Source organism: Dendropsophus ebraccatus, chromosome 3 (assembly GCF_027789765.1).
Source record: "Dendropsophus ebraccatus isolate aDenEbr1 chromosome 3, aDenEbr1.pat, whole genome shotgun sequence".
Lineage (NCBI taxonomy): Eukaryota > Metazoa > Chordata > Amphibia > Anura > Hylidae > Dendropsophus > Dendropsophus ebraccatus.
Window position 1 is genome coordinate 92,855,598 of NC_091456.1, and position 14,628 is coordinate 92,870,225.

The 14,628-nt window shown below is 41.6% G+C and overlaps 1 protein-coding gene across 4 annotated transcripts; it reads right to left on the bottom strand.

Annotated features, from left to right (window-relative positions):
- Window positions 1-633: 633 nt before the first annotated feature.
- Window positions 634-14,101, bottom strand: RNF170 (ring finger protein 170). Of its 4 annotated transcripts, none has more exons than XM_069962210.1 (7): window positions 13,846-14,101; window positions 11,384-11,542; window positions 10,815-10,917; window positions 9,756-9,867; window positions 9,585-9,658; window positions 4,733-4,840; window positions 634-3,286 (listed from the first exon to the last, which is right to left on the bottom strand). In XM_069962210.1, exons 2-7 carry the CDS (start codon window positions 11,518-11,520, stop codon window positions 3,017-3,019), a joined length of 804 nt encoding a protein of 267 aa, XP_069818311.1. In that variant the 5' UTR covers window positions 11,521-11,542; window positions 13,846-14,101; the 3' UTR covers window positions 634-3,016. The 4 variants fall into 4 exon arrangements, with proteins under 4 accessions (XP_069818311.1, XP_069818313.1, XP_069818312.1 ...); XM_069962212.1 differs by having other exon boundaries at window positions 10,815-10,890; window positions 13,846-14,099; XM_069962211.1 differs by having other exon boundaries at window positions 9,756-9,864; window positions 13,846-14,099.
- Between the last annotated feature and the right edge of the window lie 527 nt (window positions 14,102-14,628).

A 14,628-nucleotide genomic window follows, 5' to 3' on the forward strand; every position in this document is an offset into this window, starting at 1 on the left:
CAATACAAAACATAAGTGAAATATTTTCAGACAATCACTGCCCATAGTGGCCTCAGTGGCTGTGCAGGCAATTCCTATGGAATGGGATGGAGACAAGGAAGCTTTGGGTAGAGGGATTGGCACTAGTCAGGAATTGATGGCACGTGTCTCTTTATTTTCCCTGCCACCCTCAGCATGTTTAGATTTTAAAATATTTTTTAGACAAACCCTTTGCTGCATTCTATAGGACAAAAAAAAGTCAACATGCTTTGAATATATATATATATTTTTTTTTTATAATACTATTGAATACTTAAAGGGGTATTCCCATCTCCACTACCATAGTTAATGTTAGCAGACTTGTCTCCTTCTGCTGATATGCTGCACTTTTTCTCCCATTGTTGATAGCATGTTTTCTAGGTTACTGACCAGCACAGTGGTCTGGCTGGGATATACTATATATTATATAAAAACACACACAGTATGGATACACTATGAGGGAGATTTATCAAACTGGTGTAAGGTAGAATTGTCTCAGTTGCCCCTAGCAACCAATCAGATTCCACCTTTCATTTTTCAAAGAGTCTGTGAGGAATGAAAAGTGGAATCTGATTGGTTGCTAGGGGCAACTGAGACAATTCTACCTTACACCAGTTTGATAAATCTTCCCCTAAATGTCTCTATACAAATATGTCTATATAGCACTCCAACCATTGCTATTAGAACTATACCAAAATGAAGTGGCGACTAACGTAAAATGTTTCATATATTTAATATAACCGTTCCTTAAAGGAAACCTGTCAGCTGTAATTCATATTCCAAACTGCTGACACCAGTATAGTTGTTACGTCAAGGAGACACCTGGTACCTTTTATATACAGTATCTGTCTGTACTTCCAGAACATAAAAAAAGGCTTTTATTCTCTGGTGCAAACTTTTTCCCCAAGCTCCTGATCTGCTACAAGCTGGAATATCTCCTCTCTCCCCCCTGCTTACTTCATTTTTACCTGCAAGCAGTCCTAAGCAGGGTCAGGTATGGGAGGTGTTACCAGCACTTTGTAAAGGTTTTGCTGCACTTTAGGAACTTGGGAAAGCCTCTTTGTACTAAATAATAGAAGCATTTTTCTATGTTACCTACCTATATATGAAAGATACCATGTGCTTCCTTGACCAAACAGCTATATAACCTAACAGCTATGAGCTTTTAAAGGAAATTAACAATGTCCCTACTGCCCCACAAGCTGGTATCTGATAGAGAAGCTGAAAAGCATTCTGATGCATTTCATGCAATGTTGCATGTACTAAAAAATAAAACAGCATGATAAACATATCAGCACTCGCGCCTTATGCTAATACCTGATAACTAGTGATGTAAGTATAGAGGCCACAGCTTCTGGATACAGTGTCAGCATCCTTCTCTCTCTAGGCTTGATTAACAACCCGAAAGCAAGTCCAAAAGCCAGCATTTATGTGTGCAGTCATGCTGGACTGGGAGCAGTCAGAGTGACCAGAAGAGGCCATGTGTACTCTTACATGACTTACATCCAACTGTATCAAAACTTACTGTATCATAATGTTGTTCAGCACATATATCAGGTACTGGCCACAGTCTGATGGACTAGGCGTCCAACTCCTGGCTATTTGAAGGGGCTGTGGGACTTGTTTAAAGAGTCCGAGTCTCTATAGTGTTTACAATTCATCATACCATCAATATTGGTGCATTAACTGATTTCCTTGAATCAGACAATGCTGCAATACTTAGCAGGTATCAGTGCTAGTAAACACTGAAAACTCTGTGGCTCTAACATGAGCACCCCACCTGCTTCAATCAGTGGGAGTGCTAGGGGTCGGACCCTGTCCAAACTATTATTGACGTATTTCGAGGACTAGCCATCATCTTTATAAAGCCGGATAAAAACTTTAGGATAGTTCATAGCCATTTAAACGGGGACCAAATCCTGGCACCTCCACTGATCAGCTTAATGAAGGGGCTTCAACAAGCACCTAGATGAACAACAATGATGCTGCAGCTCTTGCTGAAGTGCCATAGTCCTTTCATTCAACCCATAGATATTTGATTTTAGTGGACTTTTTTTCTTATTGAACATGTTCTACAATACTCTGGAGAGGTGAAAGTTTTTACCTGTTATCTGAAAACAGAGGAAAGAATATTGTGATTTTATAGTGGTGTCTTATCTAGCCATAATTTTACAGATATATAAAGGTTTTTCACACTTTAAAACGTAAAACAACTTTCAGTCTAGGCTCTACGGAAAAGTAACTGTGGTATCATAGGTCAAAACTGCTGAGGACTTCAGTTTTATAATTCATTTTTTTTCTCCTTGTGTGTTTGATTATTGAATGCAATAAAGGGAAAATGCAAATAACACCTAGAAGGTGGTTTGAATACTACAAAGAGTGAACAATGTAAAATGGTATACTGTGATCGAATACTGCATGTAAGCAGAACGCCAACATTGGGAGCAAAATACAGGGCTTTTTGAGACTACTTCCTAAGGCAGTTCTGTAAAAGCTTCTATAAGTTTTTTCAGCCAAAGTGAGGAGAGGATCCCAAAGGAATGAAAAGCATAATGGTAGATCTTGCCTTTTCTGTATGTGAACATCAGATAGACTTGTGGCGCATACTTCTCTATAGCAGCATGTCTTTTTGCAATTGGAGGAATCCACAGAGAAAGATGTAATCACTGGGCCAGTTTACTTTAAACTTACATATACAGGAGGAAAAGGTGGAGCACATGTTTGAATGTTGAGGTGGTATCATAGATAAGTAAATAACCAGATGATAAGCAGTTGATTTTATCATTCATTTTACATTGCAGGAAAAAAAACAAAAAAAAAACAACCAATGCTCTATGGAGTTATTACAAAGCACTGTTATCCCAGCGGAGACAATCCTTAACCACTCCAGAGAACATCAAGAATAACAAATTCCAGTTAGGCCCACAGTAGTTTAGTAAATTCACACCTGCATAGTTATTTAAAGGCTCCTATAATGCGGAACTTAACATACCATCTTTCATCTTTGTAATCTTTGAGTCACTACTTCCCGATACATAATAGATATGTAAATAAGTAGTAAAAATATGACAAACAAGTCATCCATGAAGCCTAGGATACCAAAGAGAGCTTCAGGAATAATATCCAGAGGTGACACAAGATAGAACAAAGCTCCAAGGAGGCAGAGTACAATCCTTATCCGAAACATCCGGAATAAGCCACCCACGGAAAACATTTCACGGAACGCATGGCGTAGCAGTGTTGGCAAGTCCATAATTCTATCCATGAGCTAGAAAATTAAAAGAAATTTCATTTTACATGCTGCCATCTAAACGCTTAAAAGGCGTTTTTTCCAGCTAGACTACTGGGAGAAATTCATGAACACACACACCAATCTAATCCCAATCTCCAATTACCTCTGTCTCCACTCCACTGGATTATTTAAGAGGTGCGCATGCTATGTTGCAGCCTCATAAAATGTATGCCAGCTCTGAACAGACCATTAAAAGTTCTCGCAGTTTTTGCATAAGCCAGGGCTTTGCGCAAAAATGTGCAACTCTCAATGGTTGGTGCTAGGTGTAGACTTGATAAATGCCTCTCATTGCTTTTCTTACTTTGTGTGCTGGTAAGGTGTCCTGCCTGAAGTGCTAATTGGCTGATGGGCAATGTCTCACACTGACAAAGAATTTTAAAATGCAGCGCACCAGAGAGCGAGGCTTTATAACAGAGACCACAGATGGGGAGCAAGGAAGGCAAGTATGTCCCCCGCCCCCCACCTGCTTAAACACAAAGTTAAACAATATTCTACCTGGAAAACACCTTTAAATAGGGTCTGTTTAAACATAGATATTTACTAAAAAATGTCAGCATGTAAAATGCTGAAACTTTGTAATAAAATCTGTGTGATCTGTGGATGAAAAATGAACATTTGGCTCAATAATTTTAGTGCAATACACTATGCGTTTGGAATACACATGCATTTTACAAACCACATTGGTATATTTTGGTTATTAGACCTCTCCTTTGGTGTTTAAGGGCCCTTTTACATGGGTAGATATGGGGCCATGCAAGGACGTAAGCGAGCACTAATCAGTATGATTGGAATTTGTTTGCAGGGCCTTTAGAAGGCATGATTAATATATGATCACTGTATTGTTTGTGCACCCATTTAAATATATTGCTATTGGCCAATAGCAAAAAAATTTTGAAGCCACACAAAAGATCAGCTAACAAGCCGGCATTTCCTCTTCCTCTGGATCTCTGATACTTTTACATGGGCAACTGCTTGGACAGCCACCAATTACGAGAATGGAGGTGAAATTTGAATGGAGCAGCAGTGTAGATGTCCCAATGTTCTTCTATGCTATTCATTCTATATGGAACCCTCCAATTATTGGGGAGACAATTTCCCCTTCATTCACAAGATTGGTGGGGTCCAGGCAATTGGATCCCCAATCATATGGATAAATGATTAAATTTATAATAACCTTTTAATCAAATAATTTCAGTTTCCTCCACTGCCTTCTATCTGGCTGTACTGTACCTTTGTACGCCTCAGTTTTTATACATGGTACATCTTGAATAGATGTCGTATTACAGAAAATTTTATACATACAGCAGCACACCACGGCAGATGGAGTTACTGCGTTTGGAGAACATCTACAGTACAGCCTTTTGCATGCAACTTTGCCTATTGCTGCATGTAGCTCCTAGAATGACAATTTAAAACACTTACAGAACGTGGCTGGCCAGAAAATCTTCGATTATAACTATTAACTTCCTGTAAGATTTCTTGGGCATCTTGTTGCTCACTGGCTTGAAACACTGGAAACAATAAAGTTACCTAGGATTTAAATAAATATTTGTTTACAGTACAATATGGATATCTACGCAATTAAAAGGCTGGTGAACAAAATAACTGCATTTCTATTCACATAATGTAGTTAGTAATTGATCCGAGGAGAAAAGCTTTGGCTAAGGGTCCATTTACACAAAGATTATCTGACAGATTATCTGCCAAATATTTGAAGCCAAAGCCAGGAATGGATTTAAAAAGAGGAGAAATCTCAGGCTTTCCTTTATGACATGATCTATATTTATAGTCTGTTTCTGGCTTTGGCTTCAAATCTTTGGCAGATAATCTTTCTGTGTAAATGAACCCTTATTTTAACCAATAAACTCTTAACTGGGAGTGCTTTATTAATTAACATTACTTAAAGTGCATGGGATGGCATGGGCACAGAAGGAGTGACCACAGTGGGACCCGGCACCCACATGTAGCTGGGCCCCACCGCAACTGTCCAGATTGGAGCTCTGTTCCAACAGTTAACTCTTTAGATCATTTGGTCAGTGCAATCTCAGCATCTAACAGGGAGACAAAGAATGAAATCTCCTTCTGTCCTTCATCAGCACCTTGCAATACGATTGTGAGGTGCCAATGGTAGCCAAGGCAACCTGGCTACAAAACCTGATCAGGCATTGCCCTTGTGACAGATCTGTACTGCAGTGTATTATATCTGCGATCAACAGTCCCTGGTGGGACAGAAAAAAATATAAAAATAAAAGTAAAATAAATAAAACACACAAATTGTGTCTTCAGGAAAAAAAAACAATAACTTTATTTAATCCGCATGGTAAACGCTATGAAAACAGTTTTTATTAAAGAAAAAAAAAAAAAAGAAAAGTGTCCAGCTGTCAACTCATCTTGCAAACAACAAACACTCAAGTCTGTTGGCTTAAAAAAAAAAAATATTAATATGTCTCTCAGAATACAGTTTTGCACGAACCATTTTTTCTTAGGGTGCCTACTCACATACAGGATCACAGCGGAATTCATGCTGAAAAATCTGCTGCGATCCTGTGTTCAGTCATTCTGTTTGGGTTTACATACTCGCAGCAGATTTTTCATTCCACTGCGAGTATGTAAAGCCTCGCCCCTTTAATGCGCCGCTGCCCGGTTAATACATTACATTATCTGTATTTTCCATCGGTATTTTGCTTACATATATGTGACTTTTTGATTACTTTTTATTACAATTGTTCTGGATTTGATGTGACCATGAAATGTGCAAGTTTGCACTTTGGCATATATTTGCACTTATGCTGTTTACGAGCGAGATCAGGAATGCCATAATATAATAGTTTGTGCAATTCTGCACAAGGCGATACCAAATATGTTTATTTATTTTTATTGATAAAAGGGGGTGATTTTAACTTTTTTTATGTAATGAGATTTTTTATTATAAAAGGAGTATTCCACTCAAACATAACTTTTAATATGTTGCTGCCCATGGTAAGACTAACAATTTATTACATACTTATCTATTCAGTCTCCTTCCCCCAGTTGCTGCTTTCTGCTGAAAACCATCTCCCCCTTTCCAGAATATATACTAGAATCCTCCTCCCCCCTTTTTCCCCATTTCCGCGCTGATTCAGCGCGTAATTTCCGCTTGTATTACGCTTGTATTCCGCGCTGAATACGCGCGTATTCCGCGCTGAAACAGAAAATCAGAGCCCCATTGATTTGTATAGGCTTCCGCTAGCGGAAGAATGAACATGTTCATTCTTCTGGCGGAAAGCGGATTAGTTCAGTGCGGAAATTCCACTGTGTGAACTGCAGAGCAGAATTTCTATTCAACACAATGGAAATTAGCTCTGCACCTATTTTAACGGCTGAAATTTCAGCGCTGATTCAGCGCAGAAATTCAGCTGCTTTTGCTCTGTGTGAACGAGCCCTTAAAATAGATGCAGAGCTAATTTCCATTGTGTTGAATGGAAATTCTGCTCTGCAGTTCACACGGTGGAATTTCCGCACTGAACTAATCCGCTTTCCGCCAGAAGAATGAACATGTTCATTCTTCCGCTAGGGGAAGCCTATACAAACCAATGGGGCTCTAATTTTCTGTTTCAGCGGGGAATACAAGCATAATACAAGCGGAAATTACGCGCTGAATCAGCGCGGAAATGGGGAAAAAAGGGGGGGGGAGGAGGATTCTAGTATATATTCTGGTATAGTCTAGTTTACTCGCCAAATACTCGCTGAATTTCAGCGCTGAATGCATGCGGATTCAGCGCGGATTCCTCGAGTATTCCGCGCTGAATTTGTCAAGAGCTGATTACGAGCTGAACACTTTCCTAGCTGAATACGCAGGCATTCTGCTTAGGCTAGGTTCACACTGCGTTTTCAGCATCCGTTTAACGCATCCGTTTTTTGAAAAAAAACGCATAAAAAACGGATTGCAAAAAACGGATTCATTTGTGTGCATCCGTTTTTCCATTGACTTCCATTATAAAAAAAAACGGATCCGTTTTTTTTGACGGACCAAAACGGACAAAAAAACGTTGCTGACCCTATTTTTCTGGACGTTAAAAAAAACGGATCCGTTAAACGGATGCTGAAAACGCAGTGTGAACCTAGCCTTATATTCTGCTCGGAATTCAGCGTCAGTTGATTTCAGCCGGAAATATTTCCTCGCATAATCCGCCCCTTTTGCGTTCATTAGCAACTTGACCTCAAAATAACCCTCCCAGCATTACAAAGAAGCTACAATATTGCAGATGAAGCCAGTCAGTGACTTGTTTACATCAGCTGTCTGAGAAGATTTTTATGTCTTCAGAAGAAAACAGCAGCCCAGAACTGGGAGAAGAAGATTAAACAAATAAAAACAAGTATGGAATGAATTGTTAGTCTCATCATGGGCAGCAACATGTCAAAAGCTATGCTTGAGTGGAGTTCCCCTTTAAAAATAACTTTTTTTTACTGCAAAATACACTTAACTTATTTGACATAGAGATCAATGCAGTAGCTATGAACTGCATTGATCTATGTAATCGTCACTGGATTACTATTGACTGCTGGAGCCAATAGTAAAGCAGTGTCAAGCTGGGATCAGCATCATTGCAGCGCTGATGGCAGATTTGTAGTGTGTATATAATATATAGGAGCCACCATAGAGGCTAGTCTGCATCCACACTATAGCGAAGTATAGGGAAAAACAGACACAGAGATGGGAGTTTGCAGGGTGATAAACGGGGGGGGGGGGGGGGGGGGGGAGAACAATACCATTTCCTAGTGATAGAATGGTTAGGGATAATTCTGCTCTTCATATACACACACAGGACAGTACATCCTAAAAATTCACTGAAGTGACAGTGACACTTTAAAGTGTCACTGTCATTATAACTTTCATGCTATCTTCACAAACTGTATAAACAATGGCCGTTCCGTATGTTTAACCCTACCTACGGCCAGAATTAATGATAATATTCATTAATTCTGGCCGTATCGTTTAACAATGGCCATTCGTGTGGAACATGTTTATGTAGTGTGGGAACATAGCCTCAAAATCAACAGTAGATGTGATATAAAGCATATTTGCAATTTACATTATTATTTTTTGGTCAGCATGCTGTAAAACAAAGCTATACTTACTTGCATCCAGGTCCAGCCTCCTAAAGGCAGATTTTTAGTTTTGTGTTGGTTGAAAAAAAAAAAAAAAAGACTAAACATATGATTTCCTGCCCAGTACAATCCTACGCAGGGGCGTAGCTAGGATTCATGGGGCCCCATAGCAAAAACTTTATGGGCCCCCCTACACACTATAATTTATATATGTGCTAGGATTCATGGGGCCCCATAGCAAAAACTTTATGGGCCCCCCTACACACTATAATTTATATATGTGCTAGGATTCATGGGGCCCCACAGCAAAAACTTTATGGGCCCCCCTTAACAACACTAATATATATATATTTATTTATTCATTCAGTGATGTTGCAAAAAAAAAAAAAATCTCTTGTGGCCAGAGGCAGAATCCTGTGTGCAGCTACAACAGTGACTGGCAGAGGAGAAAGCCAATGTCTGCTTGCTCAGTCCATCCACTGTATTTACCTATAACAGCCTATTAGGAGCCTCATGGTTATATACATAGGTGCAGGAGCAGACTACCTTTTGCTTAACCCTTTATTTACTGCAGTGTGTAAGTGACCCAGTGTTCTCTTACATGCTTCAAAACAAAGGGTTAATACAGAAGACAATTAGCTCTCTCTCCTTCACTACTCCTGCACTGATAACCCCTGACCTATGCAGGAGCTCAGAGAACAGAGGTCAGAGGTTATCAGGGTAGTGAGGCAGAGAGCTAATTGTTAACCCTTTTTGTGTTGCAGCATGTAAGAGAACACTGGGTTACTTACACACTGTAGTACATAAGGGGTTAAGCAAAAGGACACACAAGGCTCTTATCTTCCCTGGGCCCCCTCCCTCCACGGGCCCTATAGCACCCGCCTTCCCTGCCTCTATGGTAGCTACGCCACTGGTCCTACGGCTCAACGCATCCATCAATCAAATGACTGCCTTCTCTGTGAGCACGCAGATAGCCGGGACTTCCTGTGTTTGGTCTCTTTTTTTTTCTTTCTTCAACCAACACAACACTGGACCTTAATTTCAAGTATAGCTTTGCTTTAAAGCATGAAAACTAAAATATAAATAAATGTAAACTTGCTTTATATTAACATCCCCTGTTGATTTAAGTAGTACATCTTAAAGCAGTGCTGAAAAAATTCTATTAGAGATAAAAAATATTTCTTACCGTTTGACGGCAAATAGGACAGCTGATGGCACCAAGCCACGACCCATATCTCCAGTATGCAATAATGCATGGACCTATATGGGGATAAGATTTTTTTTTTTTAACCATATGCTACATAATGTGTGAGAGAAACAATTTACAGCGTGGTAAAAAAGAAAAAAAATTCCTTACCACAAAAAAGATGTCCACAATTTGTCTCCACTGGAAATGTTGCCTGCTGCAAACAGACTGGGCAAGACATATCAGAGTAGAATTGATGTCGAGGTTGGATAGTTGTTTCCTGCTAATACAAAACAATCATGAAAGCTAGACATCATAACTGTACATTGTGATGACTATTATTTAGGATTCAATACATAGTTGAAATGTAATTTCACTGGAGAATTCCTACTAAAGCAAAAGTCAGAATACTACTGTACATACTATATAGTACATCTAAATTCTGTTATCAGGGAGGCACCTGACTCACTCTTAACTTTTATTCTGCAGCAGGACACCAACCCCAAATGTATAAAATACGTCATTATAAACTAATGAATGGCCCTTGCAGAGCCCTGATCACAGTATCATCGAGTCTTGTCTGGGATTACATAAAGAGACAGAAGCATTTCAGCAAGCCTACATCTACAGAAGATCTGTTCTTAGATCTCCAGGATGTGAGGACCAACACCCTTGCTGAGTTTCTCCTAAAAGAACTGATGCGGTTTTTAAGTCACAGGATGGTCAAACCATTGTCAAAGCTCCATTTACATTCTGTAAACGGCTCCAAATCATTATGCAGCACACATACACTATAATAAATTCATTGTACCATAACATGCAGTAGCCCCCTAAACACAGTCTTTGCCTATAACAGGGGTCTGCGGGTACCCCAGTTTTTCTTATTTTACTGTATAGATTGGAATACATTAAATCATTAGCATAACTATGCAAATACATTTGCAAAAACCTAGAATATATTATGTCAATAGGGCCCCTTCACATTAAGCAAGTGTGGTGGAATTCAAGCACAGCCCTCCCCGTGGACGCTGTTTGAATTGTCTGTCTGATTAATTCAATGGGATTGTCTGTCTGTCCGATTGATTCAATGGGATTTCTCGTGAGAGCAGAGGTGCACAAAAAATTCGCTTGAAATTCCATCACTTTTGCTCAGTGTGAAGGGGCCCACAGTTTTGATTCCTAAATAGTTATACCCATGCATAACAACATAGTATACAAAGGATAACATACCTGTTCATTTTGTAGTTGCTCCCTAATGGCCCTTACCCTTTCTTGATTTTCAGGGTGAATGTTTTGGTGCTCACTTCTGTTTAACAAATTTAAAATATTAGTTCTGTGAAAAGACAACATTAAATTCACACCATTAAAACAGAACTTTGGAGACAAATTGGTTACATGATGCAAGCTAATTATAGAGACTTAACAGGTCTCCAGATAAAATGGGCCCATTTCATACAATAAAAACAAGAACATTAACAAATTATGAAAACCAAAATACATAATTTATTTTACCAGTAGATGTCTTATGGAATTAGCTGCACAATTTGATACTTAAAGGAACATCCCAACTATGCTCTGGCTGAAAAGACAGATTAGGCATGCTGGATTTCAAGATGTCTAATCCTGCTTTGTCATGAAATAAGCCACTGGCAGAAGTATTTGAGAGCAGCCTATTAAAATGTTGCATGCTGTAGTATTCATCCAACAGCTATCTCGTGCATATGACTAGCCTTACATGGGAGACTCAGACTAGTTAGTAAACCCTACACTCATCTAAGAAAATTACACACAAAACTTACCGCAACATTAAATATGTGAGGGCAGCTATGAAGATCAAACTGATCACTACTGCAACAACCACTTGGTTGCTTACACCTTCAATGAACGACCCATCAACTAATGGCAGGTGTAGAATATCTTCTTGGTTGTCAGCCATCCCAGAACATAGGTATTAATTTCTATTAAAAAAAAAAAGAAGATAATTATCTTCAATGATAAATATTTAAAGGGGTTTTCCCAGGTATAATTTACAGTCCAACACTCAGCATATACAGTATGTAGACAGTTCTATACATTATGTTGCTCACCTCCTATCAATGCACACATACAAGCCAGATTATTACAGTGGTACCTCGGTTCTCGAACTTAATTGGTTCCGGAAGGCAGTTTGAGAACCAAGCAATGTCTTACCATAGGAAATAATGTAATTGTGTTTAATTTGTTCCAGCACCCACTAATAATTACCTACAGTACCATATATTACATTGATAAGTGCCCAGTTTAATCACTACAGTACAATACAGTACAGCACTTTATACTATACAGGACATTTCAGAGCAGCACTATATACTGTACAGCACATTATACACAAGAAACATCCAACAAAACCAGCAATTATATTACAGTAGTCACTAACTCCTCATTTATCCATTACTGTATAGAGTCCCCCACCCCCACACTAATGTATGAGAGATGGTGGTGCACTGACTGTACTACTACTGTACTGTATATGCGCTCCAGCAGTCTTATACAGTACTGTACTGTGTGTGAAGCCTCACCAGTGATAAACTCACCAGGCACAACCCACCATCCATGTTCGTAAAAACTTTCAGAATACAGAGTACTTCAAGACTGGGAGCCCGAAAAGTGTTTGAGAACCGAGCAAAAGTTTGACAACCAAAGAAAACTTTCCTTAAAAAATACAGTTTGAGTTCCAAACAGTTTGACAACCGAGCAGTTTGAGAATTGAGGTACCACTGTATTACCAATTTTGACACCAACAATTTGTTTATTTACATAATAATATTTAGCAGCAGATTTGTCTGTCAGTATAAGGCTGGGTTCACACTAGACTCCCATTATGAGAGGGAGGCTAACGGAACTCTGCGGCGGACAATTCTGCCGCGGAATTCCGCTAGTTTTGCTCAGTGTGAACCTGGCCTTAGGTGTATAGGGGTCTCCAGAGTCTCCACAGACAGATGATGTCGGTGGAGACAGGGGCGTGATGGAATGTCACTGGCTGAGAAGCCACCACCAGGGCAGCCTGGCAACGTCTTTTTGTTCGCTGACAGTTATTGAAGGTGTATAAAAACCTTTACAGATAGCTTGGCAAGATGATTCCTTCTTCTGTGGCACGGTACACAGGGCATGTCCATAGTATACAGGGCATGGGCACGGTACACAGGGTATGTCCATAGTATACAGGGCATGGGCACGGTACACAGGGCATGTCCATAGTATACAGGGCATGGGCACGGTACACAGGGCATGTCCACAGTATACAGGGCATGGGCACGGTACACAGGGCATGTCCACAGTATACAGGGCATGGGCACGGTACACAAGGCATGTCCACAGTATACAGGGCATGGGCACGGCACAAAGGGCATGTCCATAGTATACAGGGCATGGGCACGGTACACAGGGCATGTCCATAGTATACAGGGCATGGGCACGGTACACAAGGCATGTCCACAGTATACAGGGCATGGGCACGGCACACAGGGCATGTCCACAGTATACAGGGCATGGGCACGGTACACAAGGCATGTCCATAGTATACAGGGCATGGGCACGGCACACAGGGCATGTCCATAGTATACAGGGCATGGGCACGGTACACAAGGCATGTCCACAGTATACAGGGCATGGGCACGGCACACAGGGCATGTCCATAGTATACAGGGCATGGGCACGGCACACAGGGCATGTCCATAGTATACAGGGCATGGGCACGGCACACAGGGCATGTCCATAGTATACAGGGCATGGGCACGGCACACAGGGCATGGGCACGGTACACAAGGCATGTCCACAGTATACAGGGCATGGGCACGGCACACAGGGCACGTCCATAGTATACAGGGCATGTCCATAGTATACAGGGCATGGGCACGGTACACAAGGCATGTCCATAGTATACAGGGCATGGGCACGGTACACAGGGCATGTCCATAGTATACAGGGCATGGGCACGGCACACAGGGCATGTCCATAGTATAGAGGGCATGGGCACGGCACACAGGGCATGTCCATAGTATAGAGGGCATGTCCATATACTGCTCACATAACATGGTGTGTACAAAGCCGAGACTGCGTGTTATATCCATGAAGCCTGAACCCCCACACTGACACCTGGACAAGATGAGGGAAAGCTGTCAGCACTGGCTGCCATATGCCCCTGTCGCACAGCCCATACAGTGTGCACATCTTTTCATATCCCTGTGAGGAGACAGCCATGACGGACGCCCAGCACACATACCTGCACAGGGCTCATGGACGCGGCTCCTCCGGGCTGTCACGTGTCACTTTCTGGTAACTTAGGAAACAAGTGCAGGGGTCAGCTGACCCAGGGCCCTCCTGTCAGCAGCTCCTACAGTGCCCGGGAAATGTCTCCTGTCAGAGACACCGAGCAGCCGGAGCAGCCTCCTCAGCCTGCAGCTCCCGGGGCACACTCATGTCTTCCTGGAGGAGGGTCCCGAGCAGGAAGCGCGACCGCCATCACTTCCTGCCACAGACAACTCACGTACAGTGCAGCGGGCAGATGACACGGAGTGGCCTGTACTATAGGGCGAAACCACCAGTACATTGGGGACTCCGCTATAAGCAGACCTCGTCTATTTCAGTGAGCCTTGTGTTACGGGGAGGCGCCCCCCACCGTCCACCACAGTGTACTGTAACGTCCGGCAGAGGAGAGGACGGAGCCGTCACTAGTCTGTGCTTGATAATGTCTGTGGAATTCTAGCTAGCTACCTGTCCACTCTCATACATTGGGCAGGGTACATGGAAATCTCTATACACACCTGGTATGCCCACCATACTCCAGGCTGAGGAAGAGGAAAGTTTTCCGCTTGAAATTCCTGGCCTAGAGTATGTCTACACTATGGAATCCCAGCAGATCACCCAGCTCGTCCCCTCTGGTGGCCGCGCACATCTCCGCTGGTCCCATTCTTCAGGCGGACGGCAGAACCTGGCAAACCGTAGAAGGAAGCCTATGGGAGCAGTGGAGATGAGCACGGCTGCAAGCGCGGCCGAGCTGCAGAGT